At 28.2% G+C, this 15,004-nt stretch overlaps 1 protein-coding gene across 1 annotated transcript in view; it reads left to right on the forward strand.

The window, feature by feature from the left end:
- LOC108558801 (potassium voltage-gated channel subfamily H member 8) overlaps positions 1–15,004 on the forward strand; it is a 54,256-nt gene that overhangs the window by 30,442 nt on the left and 8,810 nt on the right. The window contains exons 7-9 of the mRNA XM_017915832.1: positions 1,434–1,613; positions 1,677–1,876; positions 7,545–7,794. Coding sequence (XP_017771321.1) covers positions 1,434–1,613; positions 1,677–1,876; positions 7,545–7,794 — 630 coding nt within the window. The remainder of the gene's footprint in view (positions 1–1,433; positions 1,614–1,676; positions 1,877–7,544; positions 7,795–15,004) is intronic.

Below are 15,004 nucleotides of genomic sequence, written 5' to 3' on the forward strand. Positions count from 1 at the left end.
TCTATATTTTACACTTTTCCTCATCTTCTTCGTCCTATTCTTTCCCTTTGTCATCTGCTGTCATCTTATTCATTCTCTTCATTAGCTCAATGATTACAATCGCTCTCGTCCTCTTCATATTTGCTCCTCTTTTTATATTGTATCATATTCGTCCTTTTTCTATATTTTCCAATTTTCTTCATATTCATCGTCCTCTTCGTGCTTTCATCTTATTCATCCTTTTTTTATCTGCGTCATCTTCATTTTCTTTAATCTCTTCATAGTCTCAATCCTCTTATTCATCCTCTTCTTTAGGTGAGCAATCAACAATCCTCTGATATTACAATTGTCCTCGTCCACTTCATATTTGTATCATATTCGTCCTTTTTCTATATTTTACACTTCTTAATATTCATCATCCTCTTCGTGCTTTCTCTGATTCATCCTCTTCTTTAAGTGAGCAATCAACAATCCTCTCATATTACAATTGTCCTCGTCCTCTTCATATTTGTATCATATTCGTCCTTTTTCTATATTTTACACTTTTCTTCATATTTATCGTTCTCTTCGTGCTTTCATCTTATTCATCCTTTTCTTTCTCTTCGCAATCTTCTTTCTCTTTAATCTCTTCATACTCTCAATCCTCTTATTTATCCTCTTCTTTAGATGAGCAATCAACAATCTTCTGATATTACAATTGTTCTCGTCCTCTTCATATCTGCTCATTTTTTTATATTGTATCATATTTGTCCTTTTTCTATATTTTCCACTTTTCTTCATATTCATCGTCCTCTTCGTGCTTTTATCTTATTCATCCTTTTCTTTATCTGCGTCATCTTCATTCTCTTTAATCTCTTCATAGTCTCAATCCTCTTATTCATTCTCTTCTTTAGATGAGCAATCAACAATCCTCTGATATTACAATTGTCCTCGTCCTCTTCATATTTGTATAATATTTGTCCTTTTTCTATATTTTACACTTTTCTTCATATTCATCGTCCTCTTCGTGCTTTCATTTTATTCATCCTTTTCTTTCTCTTCGTCATCTTCAATTTCTTTAATCTCTTCATACTCTCAATCCTCTTATTCATCCTCTTCTTTAGGTGAGCAATCAATAATCCTCTCTTCCTCTTCTTTGTCCTCTTCAAATCTGCTCCTCTTTCTTTATCGTATCATTTTTTCTATGTTTTCCACTTTCTTCATCGTCCTCTTCATGCTTTTCATCTTCTTCACCAATTTCATCTTTTAATACTGCTGACTTATTTATCATCATTCTACTATTTATTTTCCAATTCGACTCCATTATTTTACGCTTTTATAAATCGATGCGATGATCAAAAAAAAGCACAAACAACTCTCTCATTTGCAACACGTAGAATCACTTGACCGTAAACAACAAAAACCAAATAAAGAAAAAAAAAGAAAAGCTTCAGCATTGTTATGACATTCCACAGGTTGGATCCACAGCTTGGCGGATAAGCTGAAATTACCAATCGAGAACATCTCGCACACGGACTCTTACGTGACCGCTCTGTACTTCACTTGTTCGAGCCTGACGAGCGTCGGTTTCGGCAACGTCAGCGCCAACACGAAAGAGGAAAAGATCTTCAGCATTTGCATAATGCTTATCGGAGGTGAGACATTTGAAAATGACCTTGCATGCGAGGCGAATCGTTTAATTCTCGATTGTTCCGCAGCCCTTATGCATGCGGTGGTCTTTGGAAATGTGACTGCAATCATCCAGAGGATGTACTCGAGGCGCTCCCTTTACCACACCAAATGGCGGGATTTGAAGGACTTCCTCACCCTCCATCAAATCCCTAAAGAACTTAAACACCGAATGCAGGACTATTTCCAGACGACGTGGTCGTTCAACCATGGAATTGATATTCACGAGGTAAAAAATAAACGATAGGCTTATGCAAATATTACCACTTTAGTTTTAATCTTACAAAATACTTCTCCTTTCATATTACATGAAAAATCTTTTTCAAAAAGTCAACAAAATTCACTAATTTTTAAGTAAATTTTAAGTACCTGATATTCTTAATATCTACATTTTTTTATTAACTAGTAAAAAGGAATATAAACAAAATACACTTTCCAATTTGAAAAGCGTAGGTAATAATTGTTATAATGTTATTACCATCTAAATGCAGAGAAATGTACAAAACAATTTATTCTAATTAGTTGTTAATTGCATGAATATGTAATATTGGAAGATGAAATAAGCAAAAAGGGTCATCAAACTAATAATGACGAGTTTAATTATTATAATCTACTCGTGACACTCAAATTTTGCAAATAAGCATTCAACAAGTAAATATTATTCATATATTCGCCAATCGATATCCATTAAAACACGAATTTTGCATATATACAAGTACTAATAATAACGAATGAAAATATTTGCTTCACATATGTATTTTCAGAACACAAAAAAAAGAAAGCTCTGTTTATTATTATAATCTACAGTATTATAAAGTACATATTATTTATTTTAGAATTTATTAATATAATAGTAACAAAAATATTTATTTACAAATGTTTACTTTTAGAAGTTGTTTGAAAACCGAAATTAGACTTTATACGTCGTACATTTGTCAAATTGTCATTTGATAACCAATGTATTTTTGTATTAGATTTACGTTTATAAAGAGAATATTCGTAAACCAAGGTATAAAATAATCGAAATTTCACTCTACCCTCACTAAAGCCATTTTGTACATGATTGATTTAAAATAAAATAAAACTTGTTCGAAAACCGAATCTGGAGAGTATACGCCGTCAGATTGATTTTTAAGATAATTTTATTCAGAAACATTTGTACTTTTGTATTAGATTTATATGGAACTAAATATTCGTAAACTGAAGTATTCAATAGTTCAAATTTCACTAATTTCACTCTATTTTTAAAGCTTGTTCGAAAACCGAATCTGGAGAGTATACACCGTCAGTATGTTTTTTTTAATAATTATGATTGTAAACAAATATTCTTTTGTATTACATTTGCAATTTGGAACTAAATATTCGTGAACCAAGGTATTCAATAGTCCAAATTTCACTAAACGCTCACTAAAGTATTTTTCAACATGATACATTTCAAAATATATATTTTTGCAGATTAGAAGATTTACTTTCTTTTTAGAGTTTGTTCGAAAACTGAAACCGGCTTCAGTTTATTTTTTTAAGTGGAATTATGATCAGAATCCAATATATTTTTCAATTAGATTTACATTAGGTAATCAAATTTAAACAACCGTAAAAGGTTCAATGTACGCTTAATAATGCCTTTTTCTTTCAAAATATATATTAGTAGATTTATTTTATTTTTAGATAAAGTTCGAATACCGAAATTAAAGAGTATAAGTCCTACATTTGTCAGATTGTCTTTTGGCGAATTATATTCAGAAACCAACATATTTCTATATTAGATTTACGTTTGGGAACCGAATATTCGTGAACCGAGGTATTCAATGCCAGTATTCTCTTTATGCTTACTAAATCGGCTTTTAGTAGTCACTTTATATTTTAATTAAACTTACTTAATTTGATTATATAATCATACATAATATTAAAAACTTAGACCATAATCATAATAAATTTATCACACAACTTAACTAATTTATAACTTTAAATATAATAAATGTATGTCTACTACATAACTAAAGATCTAATCCCTGTGCACATAGTGCGACGTTTATGTAATCGTTGCGATTTGTGAAGGCACGTTACGAAACTTTTTGCGGGCGGAAAGTGTGAAAAGGTGTCGCGTGTTTGCTTTTATTTTTATTCGGTTCGAGTTGCGTGTGCGAAAGCCTAGAACAGTCTGAAAAGTTTTCCAATTCCAATTACATCATCCGCCCGCAAAATGTTTTATATATGTTTTAAAATCAATCCCACCGACGGGATTTATTTCATTTCATCAGTTTTTCCTTCTATATTTCACTTAGTTAATAATATATTTTGTTTCGATTCGCAAACTTCGCAAACTATATTGAATTATTTATTGAAATATTGAAACAAACAATACAAGAAAATAACATATTTAAAACTTGTACAATTGAAATTTTATAAAATTTTCATTTACAATATTTTTAATAAAAAAAAAAGAATACAAATTTAATTTGAGGTTAATTATGAATGATCAAAGATGTAAAATACGTCAAAGATGTCAAATATGTCAAATAGATCAAATATTTAATACTTGTCAAATATGTCAAACATTAGTTAATAAGCTATCTTGTTTCGTCTCGGAACTCTAATAACTATTTTTTTTTATGTCGTATAATTTTATTCACAATCTGTTCATCAATGTGAACATTGAGTAAATTGTAGGTTAACTTCAGTAGTATATTGATGCTCTGCGATTCCACTATTATCTATGACTGTGAATCTGCTGCTATCCTTAATATTGTTATTGTCCATCGACTTGGCTGAAGGTCCATATGATGAACCTCATTCTTTTGACTGTCCATCTGTGATGAACGATGGCCCTATTGCTGCAAGCACCGAGAGGGCTCACAAAGGGCCTGGCTTGATCAGGATTTGAACCTGTGTCCACTAGATCGTGGGTAGGGCGAACTATTCAGCTATTAGTCGCCCTGTATCAACTATATAGATTTATTTATAGATATACACAAAACATAAAAAATAATATACTTAAAACTTGCGTAATTGAATTTATTGAAGATTTTCATTTAAAATTAAAATAATATTTATTATGACAAAAATGTGTACAAATTTAATTTAACCTCAAATTAATTTGACAGGTTTAGATTAATTTGACGTTTAATTATGACAGATCAAACATCTCAAATACCTCAAACATATCATATATCTGAAACTTGTCAAATATGTCAAACATTAGTTAATAATAACTTCTTTCCACTCGGAACTTTATTAACTATATACATTTATTTTTTGAAATACACAAAACATAAAAAATAATATACTTAAAACTGGCATAATTGAATTTATTGAAGATTTTCATTTAAAACATTTTTAACATTGTGTTTGTTGAAAAAAAAAATACAAATTTAATTTAACCTCAAATTAATTTGAGATGTTTAGATTACATGGTCAAACATTTCAATCATGTCAAATATCTAAAACATGTCAAACACGTCAAATATCCAGAACATGATAAATATGTTAAATATCTTAAATATTATTTAATAAAATATTTATTTGTATACCTGTATATTGTATATTTGTACCTTGTATATTTGTGACCTTCGTCACAAAATACAAGTAAATAACATACATCAAACTTGCATAATTTAATGTGTAGGAGATTTTCTTTAAAAACAAATTACAAGGTTTTTGATGAAAACAATATATATTAACTTAACCTAATATTATTTTAATTTTAGGTTATATTATGACTAATCAAACATGTCAAATATGTAATATCTCAAACGTCACTAGGGTATACGCCTTCAAATAATTTTTGGGGGAATTATATTCAAAAACAAATGTATTTTTGTATTATATTTACGTGTGGGAACCGAATGGTTGTGAACCGAGGTATTCAACAATATATTATTATTGATCAAACATGTCTAATATGTCAAATATCAAACAGTGTCAAATATGTCGAACTAAATATCTAAAACATGTGAAACATTTCAAATAACTCAAACACCTCAAGCATCTCCAACATCTGAAACATCCCAAATTTTGTCATTTTCTCAAACATCAAAATAAATATATCATGATAGCAATAAATCAAATCATTTTTTTGTATGTAGTTTCCTGTTGGATTTTGAAACAATTCGCATTGTATTATTTCAGTTGTTTCATGCATTGGGGATGTGCATGTACACAATTCGAATAGAATTTGTCGACTTTTGTTCCGCTTTGTTTCGATTCCGACCAACGATATTGCCGATAGTTCCATATTCACATTGTTTCTCTTTACATTATGTTGCATCAAATACGCGTTTCACTACCACAGTTTTTTATATATTCTCTTCATCCATACCGCTACGCATTCATAAACTCCGAAGCACATCATGAACTTTGTGTCATCCGTTAATGCAACAATAGACCCATAAAATGTCCGTACGTAACGTTCGCAACTCGTGTTTATATCGAATAAAATATCAGAAGATAACTTCCACCGAACACAAGGATATTCAAATTTCTAGCATATTAAATTGGAAACAAAGAAAACTATTTTACGCAAATGAAAACAAACAAAAAATCCTGTTTTCCGGTATATATATTTTTTTTCTCTCGAAATGCAATCCAATAAAGTACGTACATAAAACGTGAGCATTGTTGAACGATAAATCCTTTCTACTTGCACGCAATTAAAAAAAACAACTTAGTTTTAATGGAGTTTTTTTTTGTGCTCAGGAAAACGGAACTTGCGAAAATACTAATTAAATTTCATAATTAAAATGGGCTTAAAGTGTGCGCTGTAATTAACTTGAGAGAGATCCGAAACGCGAGAATCTTCTTGATGCGTTATACAGGAAAATCCGGAAAATTTTAGTTTTGGGACAAATTTAATCGCAATTGACAATAAATATTTATATTTTAGTTAAACCCGATAATAAAATATTGAAAATTTTGTAAAACTATAAATTTATTTAGAAAACTTTAATTGCACTGAAGAATATCAAAAGATTTTATTTCCATTTTCTAAGTATTTTATATGAAAAATTTTATAGAAATGTGTTTGAAAATTACTGTAAAATGATAATAATAAATTTCAGGCAAGGCGGAAAACCGGACGTTATTTATGAATAAAAATATAGTGTGAATTTAGAGCTATAAAATATAGTGCATAGTAATTCATATTTTTTTGGACATTTTGAAGGAATAACAAACTGTTAAACGTTTTATATAAATATATACGCTTTAGTATAAAAAATGTAATAAAAAAAAGGAATGTGCAGAGGGGTTGTTTTATGTGCGAAGGAAATTGTGGGCAAATATAGATAAAACTAAACTTATGATGTTTGAGGAACGGATAGAAAAATATAGATAAAATGAGATTGTCGAGAGTTTTAAAAACAATAAAATAAAACTTATACAAACTTATGAACATTATTCGTTTAAACAAAAATAATTTTGCTATTAACTAATTATAACACATTTTAATTACTATTGAAAAGATTTGAACATTTATTATAATTTTAATATAAATGTTAAATTAATTGTGTATATTAATTAATAAGTAGATTAATGTCCAAATCATAATATTCGTAATAATAATCTTATTATTTTTAATAATTTCAATGTTAATTAACAATTGTTTTAATTATAAAAATATATTTTAATTCTTGAAATTATTTTTTATAATTATAATGTTAACTTAATTATTAAGTAATAAAATTAACTTGTTAATGATAAAATTCACAGCAGAATATATAAAATATGACATATTTTTCTTTTCAACTTTATGGTTTCAAAATATTTTACTTTACTCTTTTCTCGGGTTTGTCGCTTCTTTGAGCAGCTTATATTATTGATTTCTTACGTATATTTTATGAGGTCAATTTTTCATCGGCTAATGCACTTTATTTACTTATTTTTTTTGTTTACTTTCGAAGACGCTGAAAGAGTTCCCGGAGGAGCTGAGAGGGGATGTATCCATGCACCTGCATCGAGAGATCCTGCAGTTGCCAATCTTCGAATCGGCCTCACAGGGTTGCATGAAACTGCTCTCCCTTCACATCAGAACCAACTTCTGCGCCCCAGGTGAATACCTGATACATAGAGGGGATGCACTCAGTTCCATCTACTACATTTGTAACGGGTCAATGGAGGTTGTCCAGAATAACATGGTTGTCGCTATATTAGGTAAATATTATTAGAATTATTTGAAAATTACATCTCTTCGTCACTCGTTATGCGAATCGTCGCTCGTTAAGCGAGTCATTTTTACAATTAATTTTGCTCGTTAAGCTAAAAGTTCGTAAACCAAGGTTCCACTATACTTAACAAATATTTAATGATGAAACGGTTGTCCCAAATATATGCTAAGTCCAAGTTTATTTTACGTTCATTTCTACATACTATAAGAATTCTACAGACTATCTTCTGCTAATTAATCGATAATACGTACGTATTTATAAAAATATTATAAAGAAAAGAAAATAGTCTAAACGAAACTGAAATATTTATGATTTGAAAATGTACGTTAATATGAACAACCACTACGTTCGAGCGAATAATGAAACATTTGTACTATTAAATCAGTAATACATAATAATAAGTTTGTTTTCCGTTCATTCGTACGTACTATAAGGATACTTATTCGTCAGACTATCGTTCTTCCTTCTAATTAATCGGTAATACGTAAATGTATATATAAAGATTATTAGGAAAATAAAATAGTCTAAACAAAATTGAAATATTTATGATTGTAAAATGTACGTTCATGCGAACAACCAGTACGTACGAGCGAATAATTGAACATTTGTAGCCCTTAAATTTATTCCATATACTATTTATGTCGAATTTCATATTTAATGCAAATTATTCTTTCAAAATAATTAATTTTCAATTTTAAATACACTTGAACATCATTTAAAATATTCGATATATATATTTTTTTTAATAAATTTATTATTCACAATCTGCCAAATTCTGGCAACGAGTAAATAGTTTTGGAACTGCAACAGAATATAACACTGAGCGGAATAGTTTCCCATTGAAAACCTTCCAAATTACCTAATATAATATAAATAAATATTAATTTTAACAATAAAAACAAATAACTAAAAACATTTTTCTAATTTCAAAATCTATAAGGGATATCAAGGATGTTATACCTTTTTAGTGTATGGGCGGTTTCACCATTGTCTAATAAATTTATAGCTAGAGTATTAGGGTGCTTTTCTAACTGCTCACTAAACATAGAAATTTCACTTTTCACGGTATTAATTTCGAGGTCATTGTGGATCAGGTCGTTATGTGAGCTTGCACCAGGGTGCGCAGACACTTTGATTGATAACGTCGAATTATATCAATGTTTGCTCGCTGTTCCCCAAAGCTATTTACCATAGGCCCACACCAGGGCAAATTTAGCGAATTTGATTCCTAATTGCTTAGTTATGTGTAATCCTGCAATCCAAAATAATACCCAGGTATTTGGCATCATCAGCTTCTGGGATAATATTATTGTTTAAAGTAACTGGAGTAACTTTTTAAGTGTAAATGTTACGTGACTCGATTTTGCTTCATTCGTTTTAATTCGCCATTTCTTCAACCATTTTTCAATTCTATTCAAGCAATTTTGAAGTTATATTCGATAATAACTACATGATTATAACAAAGAAAAGACAAAATTTAAATATGTAAAAATATGCACCTAGGACGTTCATGTTAACAATGATATATGTGTTCTTAATATAAGCTAATTCAATTAATATACATTCGTACAAAAAGTAAAGTAGCTCGTGTACGTTAACTGAACACTGATTATATATTTAAACGTGTCCAGTACGTTCATGCAAACAATCAAACATGTGTATCCAAAAATCGATAATTGAATGTATATTTGTACATAACGTAAAGTAGGTTGTGTACGTTAACTGAACACTGACAATATATCTAAATAACTTTATTTTCATGAATATTATTTTATACTACTTTTCTATAGTTTTATACCTGTTCCAATTGTTTTGAATACGCAATTAAATACTTAAATTATCTTCTTATATAATTCACATGTACGCTTTTCGAAAACTCCACAATACAAAATTACTCTCTTAAATTCATAATTACGCAATTCACCGACGTTCTGCAATTACGTGCTTATATTCCAGTTCGTAATTACCATCAGAAATGCGTAAATTCTTAAATTCACTTCTTCATTTTCTCATTCAACGCCATCCAAACCTCCGGATCGGATCCGATCCCGATTGTTCTCACCCTTAATTGATTCCATTTAACTTTTCCCCTATTCCGCTCAGAACCCTTTTCTCGGTTTCATCTCGGGGTCCCTTTTATTCCGCGATTTATATATTTCCGTTCCCATTAATGATCATCTCCCAATAACAGCTCAAATGCTCCATTAAATCCCCCGATATTGAGCCGTACGCGATTTTAAATTGCTTACTCAGTTTTTTTGGTAATTCATCAATATTTTATAATTATATAACGTCTATTGTTATACCGTATTTCCATTACGCGTAATTAATGGAAAACATTGTTTTATAATATATTATATAATTTCAATGCTTTGCTATGTTTTATTTATTGTTATTTTGTTTCATTTATTTATTAATTAAAACTTATGCAATACTTTTTTCTATGAAAGTATTTTTCATAAAATAATTACATATATTAGGGGTGGCCAGATTTTTTGCAGCAAGAACCGCACCTAAATATTTTGGTATAATATGGTACTTCATTTTTCTATAAATTTACTCTATAATTTTCAAAACGACGTAAAGAAGCAAATAATTGTTGCTCCAAAAATATTATTTATGGTTTGCATCAAGATTATTACTATTTTCATTTGATTACCAATCAACATTATACTATTTTATAAAAACATATTACAAAGTATATAATAACATTATTTCTATAGACAAACATTAATTAAAACTACTCAAAATAAAAATGATTCCAAAAAATACCTATTTTTTCAGACTATAAGACGCACCTTCTCATAGAAAAATGGATTTAAATTTTGGGAACGTTTTATTAAAATATCTTTTTCAATAAATTGTCTCTAAATTTGAGGTGCGTTTTATTGTCCGAAAAATACGGTAGACTGCGGAAAGAAAAAAATAATATTAATAATGTAATCATAATATTCTTATAAATTGCATACTAATACTCTTCGCAGTACAGATATTTATAAAAATGTTTTCCAAAAGTTTGAAATTATGCTGTTATTTACTAGTGATTCTTTAGATCACATTGAAATAAGAAATTTTCCAAAGCAGAATAAAACTCACAAAATTATATTACGAGTTTTATTTTGTTTTATATTTTTCATCTTGAAAATATATTTATTTTATTAAACTGAATAATAATTTGTTTAGTTTCAGTTTTATTGTAAGAAGGGTCTGATTAGTAATTTCTCAATAAGAGATATTTGTAACATTAATTAAAACAGGAAATTTGGTATTACATAAAAAATATTATTTATTTTTAAATTAAAAATATACAGGTAAATATGCATTATAGTAAATATCACAAAATCTGGAATTTCATTAAATTATTTGTACTCATATTGAGTATAGGTCTCATATACCCTACTCCTACACCTTCATCTCCTACTTTTCAAAGCGTTGTACATCTGCTTCATCTTTGAATTTATCTTTGGTTTCTTTTTGTCTTTTCCAACTTTGGCTATGTTTTTGTTATTCGGCTTCAGAATAACGGATGAAGAAGATGCATTTGTCTTGGCGATACGTTTCGTTTTGTCTTTTTCCACCTCGGTTAGGTTGTTGTTATTCATCTTCAAAGCAACGGGTGAAGATGCATTTGTCCTGGCGATACGCTTCGGCTTCGTCGGGGCATAATTTTTCACTTCTGGTAGAACTATTGTTCCTTCTGCATTAATTACCTCCATAGGTTTTTGAGGTTCCTCTTCGCTCTTATATAAAGTTATATAGTTCTCTGAGCAATCTGGGGGTGCTAAAAGCATCACAGCCAGCTCTAAAGTCGTCAACTTAGGATACATGGATGCCATCATGTATATAGAGAAATTTCGATATAATTTACTCAGAAACTTAGGTCCACTCACGTAGGCTTTCAGAACACAACTGATAATTTTTGCAAAAAAAGTATTACATTTATAGGTAAAGTTGATGTTTACCTGAGACAAAATAAGGGTAGTGATTAATGAGGTTTTATTGTAGTTTTCTGGAAATTAACATTGAGGGCAATAAAATTGGAAAGTTTAGATTTTATTACTGATTCAAAATTTGTTCCAAGAAGAAAATTCTCAAAATATATTCATTTATATATTATTTATTTGTCAGATTATTTTATCTGTCTATTTACATATTACTAAGATCATTTCGCATTCTGTTTGTATTTTCAAATTCATAATATTCTTTAATTCGTGCTAAATATACTCACATTAAATATCTATGATAATTAAAAGCAAACATTTTTTATGTAAATTATTACATTTAAATTATTTAACAATTAATAAAATTTAATAATCACCATGAATTATCTTTTACAATTCTAAATAGAAACCATATTTTATTACACTTTCGTTCTTTAAATTAATAGATAAATATGGATATTATTGTGCCCTATACATTAAAATATGCAAAGAATATTTATGCAAGCATGCATTTTTTTAGACGAAACAACTATACACAACTTAATATATAAATTTAATAAAAATTATTGTTAATGTACAAAATTTTATTATATTTTTTATAATAATTTAAACAATAAAATTTTATAGAAAAATATTTTGTTTATATAAAACAAAAAAAACAAAATGTTATAATTATTATGAAAATATCTGTTAATACATAGAAATAACTAATAATATTGATTAATATCATGTTTACATGCGTATGTATTTGCGCATGTTCTAACGCCATTTCTTTTCTAATTCTACTAGAGTTAATTCTCTTGTGACTGCACTGCTTCACCACACCCAGCTAGGATAGTATACATATTTCATCCATTTCATATAATTCCCCTATGCCGTTTCCTCGTCCTTCTATTTCTGTAATTACTTTCCTACCTCAGCGCACAAATTACAAAATTGTAATTTCAGTTACTTATACGAAGTGTCAGAAAAGTAACGTTTTTTATATCATTTTGCTTTAATTTTGATTGTAATACGAAATATTATAAAGATTACTTTAGACAATTTTTCTTTTATGAAAGTTACTTACAAAAAATATGTATGTTTCTACACATTTTTCATTTATTGTTTATATTTTTTCTATTTCAATTTTTATCAATTCTTAATTAAAAATGTATAATTATATAATTTTTGAATTATTTTTACGCATCAATTGGTCTTTGTATTTTGTATATGTATACGTTAAGGTAAATGTATAAAATACTGGTAAATGTACACATTTATCAAATTGGGTGTAAGTAAATTTGTAACTAATTTAAAGGTAATATATAATAAGTTTACATAAAATATGTATGTTTATCATGGATATTTAATGTGAGTAGATTTAGCACGAATTAAGGAATATTATGTATTTGAAGATACAAACAGAATGCGAAATGATCTTAGTAATATGCAAATAGACAGATACTAATGAGCAGTTAACAGAGAATGCTTTTAGTGTAATTTCCCGAGATGTGAACTTATAATAACAAAAACATTAAATTTAATGAAAACTGTCTGTTAAAATATAAAAATATATCAGAAACTATTTGAAATTGGGATAAGCTCAATTATAATTTAATTATTATTAATGTAAGAATAAAACTGAGTCTGAAAAAAAAAGTTTGAGAAATAAATAATATGTAAATGAATATGTTTTGAAATTTTGTTTCTTCTTGGAATTTTGAATCTGTAATATAAACTAAACTTTCCAATTTTATTGCCCTCAATATTAATTTCCAGAAAACTGCAATAAAACCTCATTAATCACTACCCTTATTTTGTCTCAGGTAAAAATCAACTTTACCTATTTTTTTGTAAAAATTATCAGTTGTGTTCTGAAAGCCTACGTGAGTGGACCTAAGTAAATTATATCGAAATTTCTGTATATACAAGATGGCATCCATGTATCCTAAGTTGACGACTTTAGAGCTGGCTGTGATGCTTTTAGCACCCCCTGATTGCTCAGAGAACTATATAACTTTATATAGGAGCGAAGAGGAACCTCAAAAACCTATGGAGGTAATTAATGCAGAAGGAACAATAGTCCTACCAGAAGTGAAAAATTATGCCCCGACAAAGCCGAAGCGTATCGCCAGAACAAATGCATCTTCATCCGTTGCTTTGAAGACGAATAACATCAACTTAACCGAGGTGGAAAAAGACAAAACGAAACGTATCGCCAGAACACATGCATCTTCTTCATCCGTTATTCTGAAGCTAAATAACAAAAACATAGCCAAAATTGAAAAAGACAAAAAGAAACCAAAGATGAATTCAAAGATGAAGCAGATGTACAACGCTTTGAAAAGTAGGAGATGAAGGTGTAGGAGTAGGATATCTGAGACCTATACTCAATATGAGTACAAATTATTTAATGAAATTCCAGATTTTGTGATATTTACTATAATGCATTTTTACCTGTATATTTTTAATTTAAAAATAAAAAATATTTTTTATGTAATACCAAATTTCCTGTTTTAATTAATTTTACAAATATCTCTTATTGAAAAAAGTGACAAATTATTAATCAGATCCTTCTTTTAACAAAACTAAAACTAAACAAATTATTATTCAGTTCAATAAAATAAATATATTTTCAGGATGAAAAATAAAAAAACAAAATAATATAATTTTATGAGTTTAATTCTGGTTTGGAAAACGTAATATTTCAAGGTGATCTTAAGAATCACTAGCATAATTTCAAACTTTTGGAAAACATTACTTAGATCATTTTTATAGTAATCTGTAAGAGTATTAGTATGTAATTTATAAGAATATTATGATTACATTATTAATTTTATTTGTTTTGTCTTCTAACCAAGGTTGAAAAAGACAAAAAGAAACTAAAGATGAAGCAGATTTATAACGCTTTGAAAAGTAGGAGATGAAACAGTTGTATTAATCATTTTTTCAGAATATCTGAGACGTATACTCAATATGAGTACAAATAATTTAATGTAATTCCATTTTATCATAATTATATAATTTACAAAATTGTTTTTTTTCTGAAAAATAAATGAGAATTATATAAATTTTGAAATGTCCTTTTACGCAACAATTGATCTTTGTATATGTATACGTTAAGGTAAAAGTACACATTTACTTAAAACCAAGTTGTTAAATGTGCAGATTTACCGGTATTTTATACTTTTACTATAAATTACTATATATAAAAATTCTGATTTTGTTCAAGAGAAATAATAGTGCAACCTTGTGTGTCGAAATCAAAACTAG

The sequence above is a fragment of the Nicrophorus vespilloides genome, unplaced genomic scaffold, assembly GCF_001412225.1.
Source record: "Nicrophorus vespilloides isolate i.1.1-1 unplaced genomic scaffold, Nicve_v1.0, whole genome shotgun sequence".
Lineage (NCBI taxonomy): Eukaryota > Metazoa > Arthropoda > Insecta > Coleoptera > Silphidae > Nicrophorus > Nicrophorus vespilloides.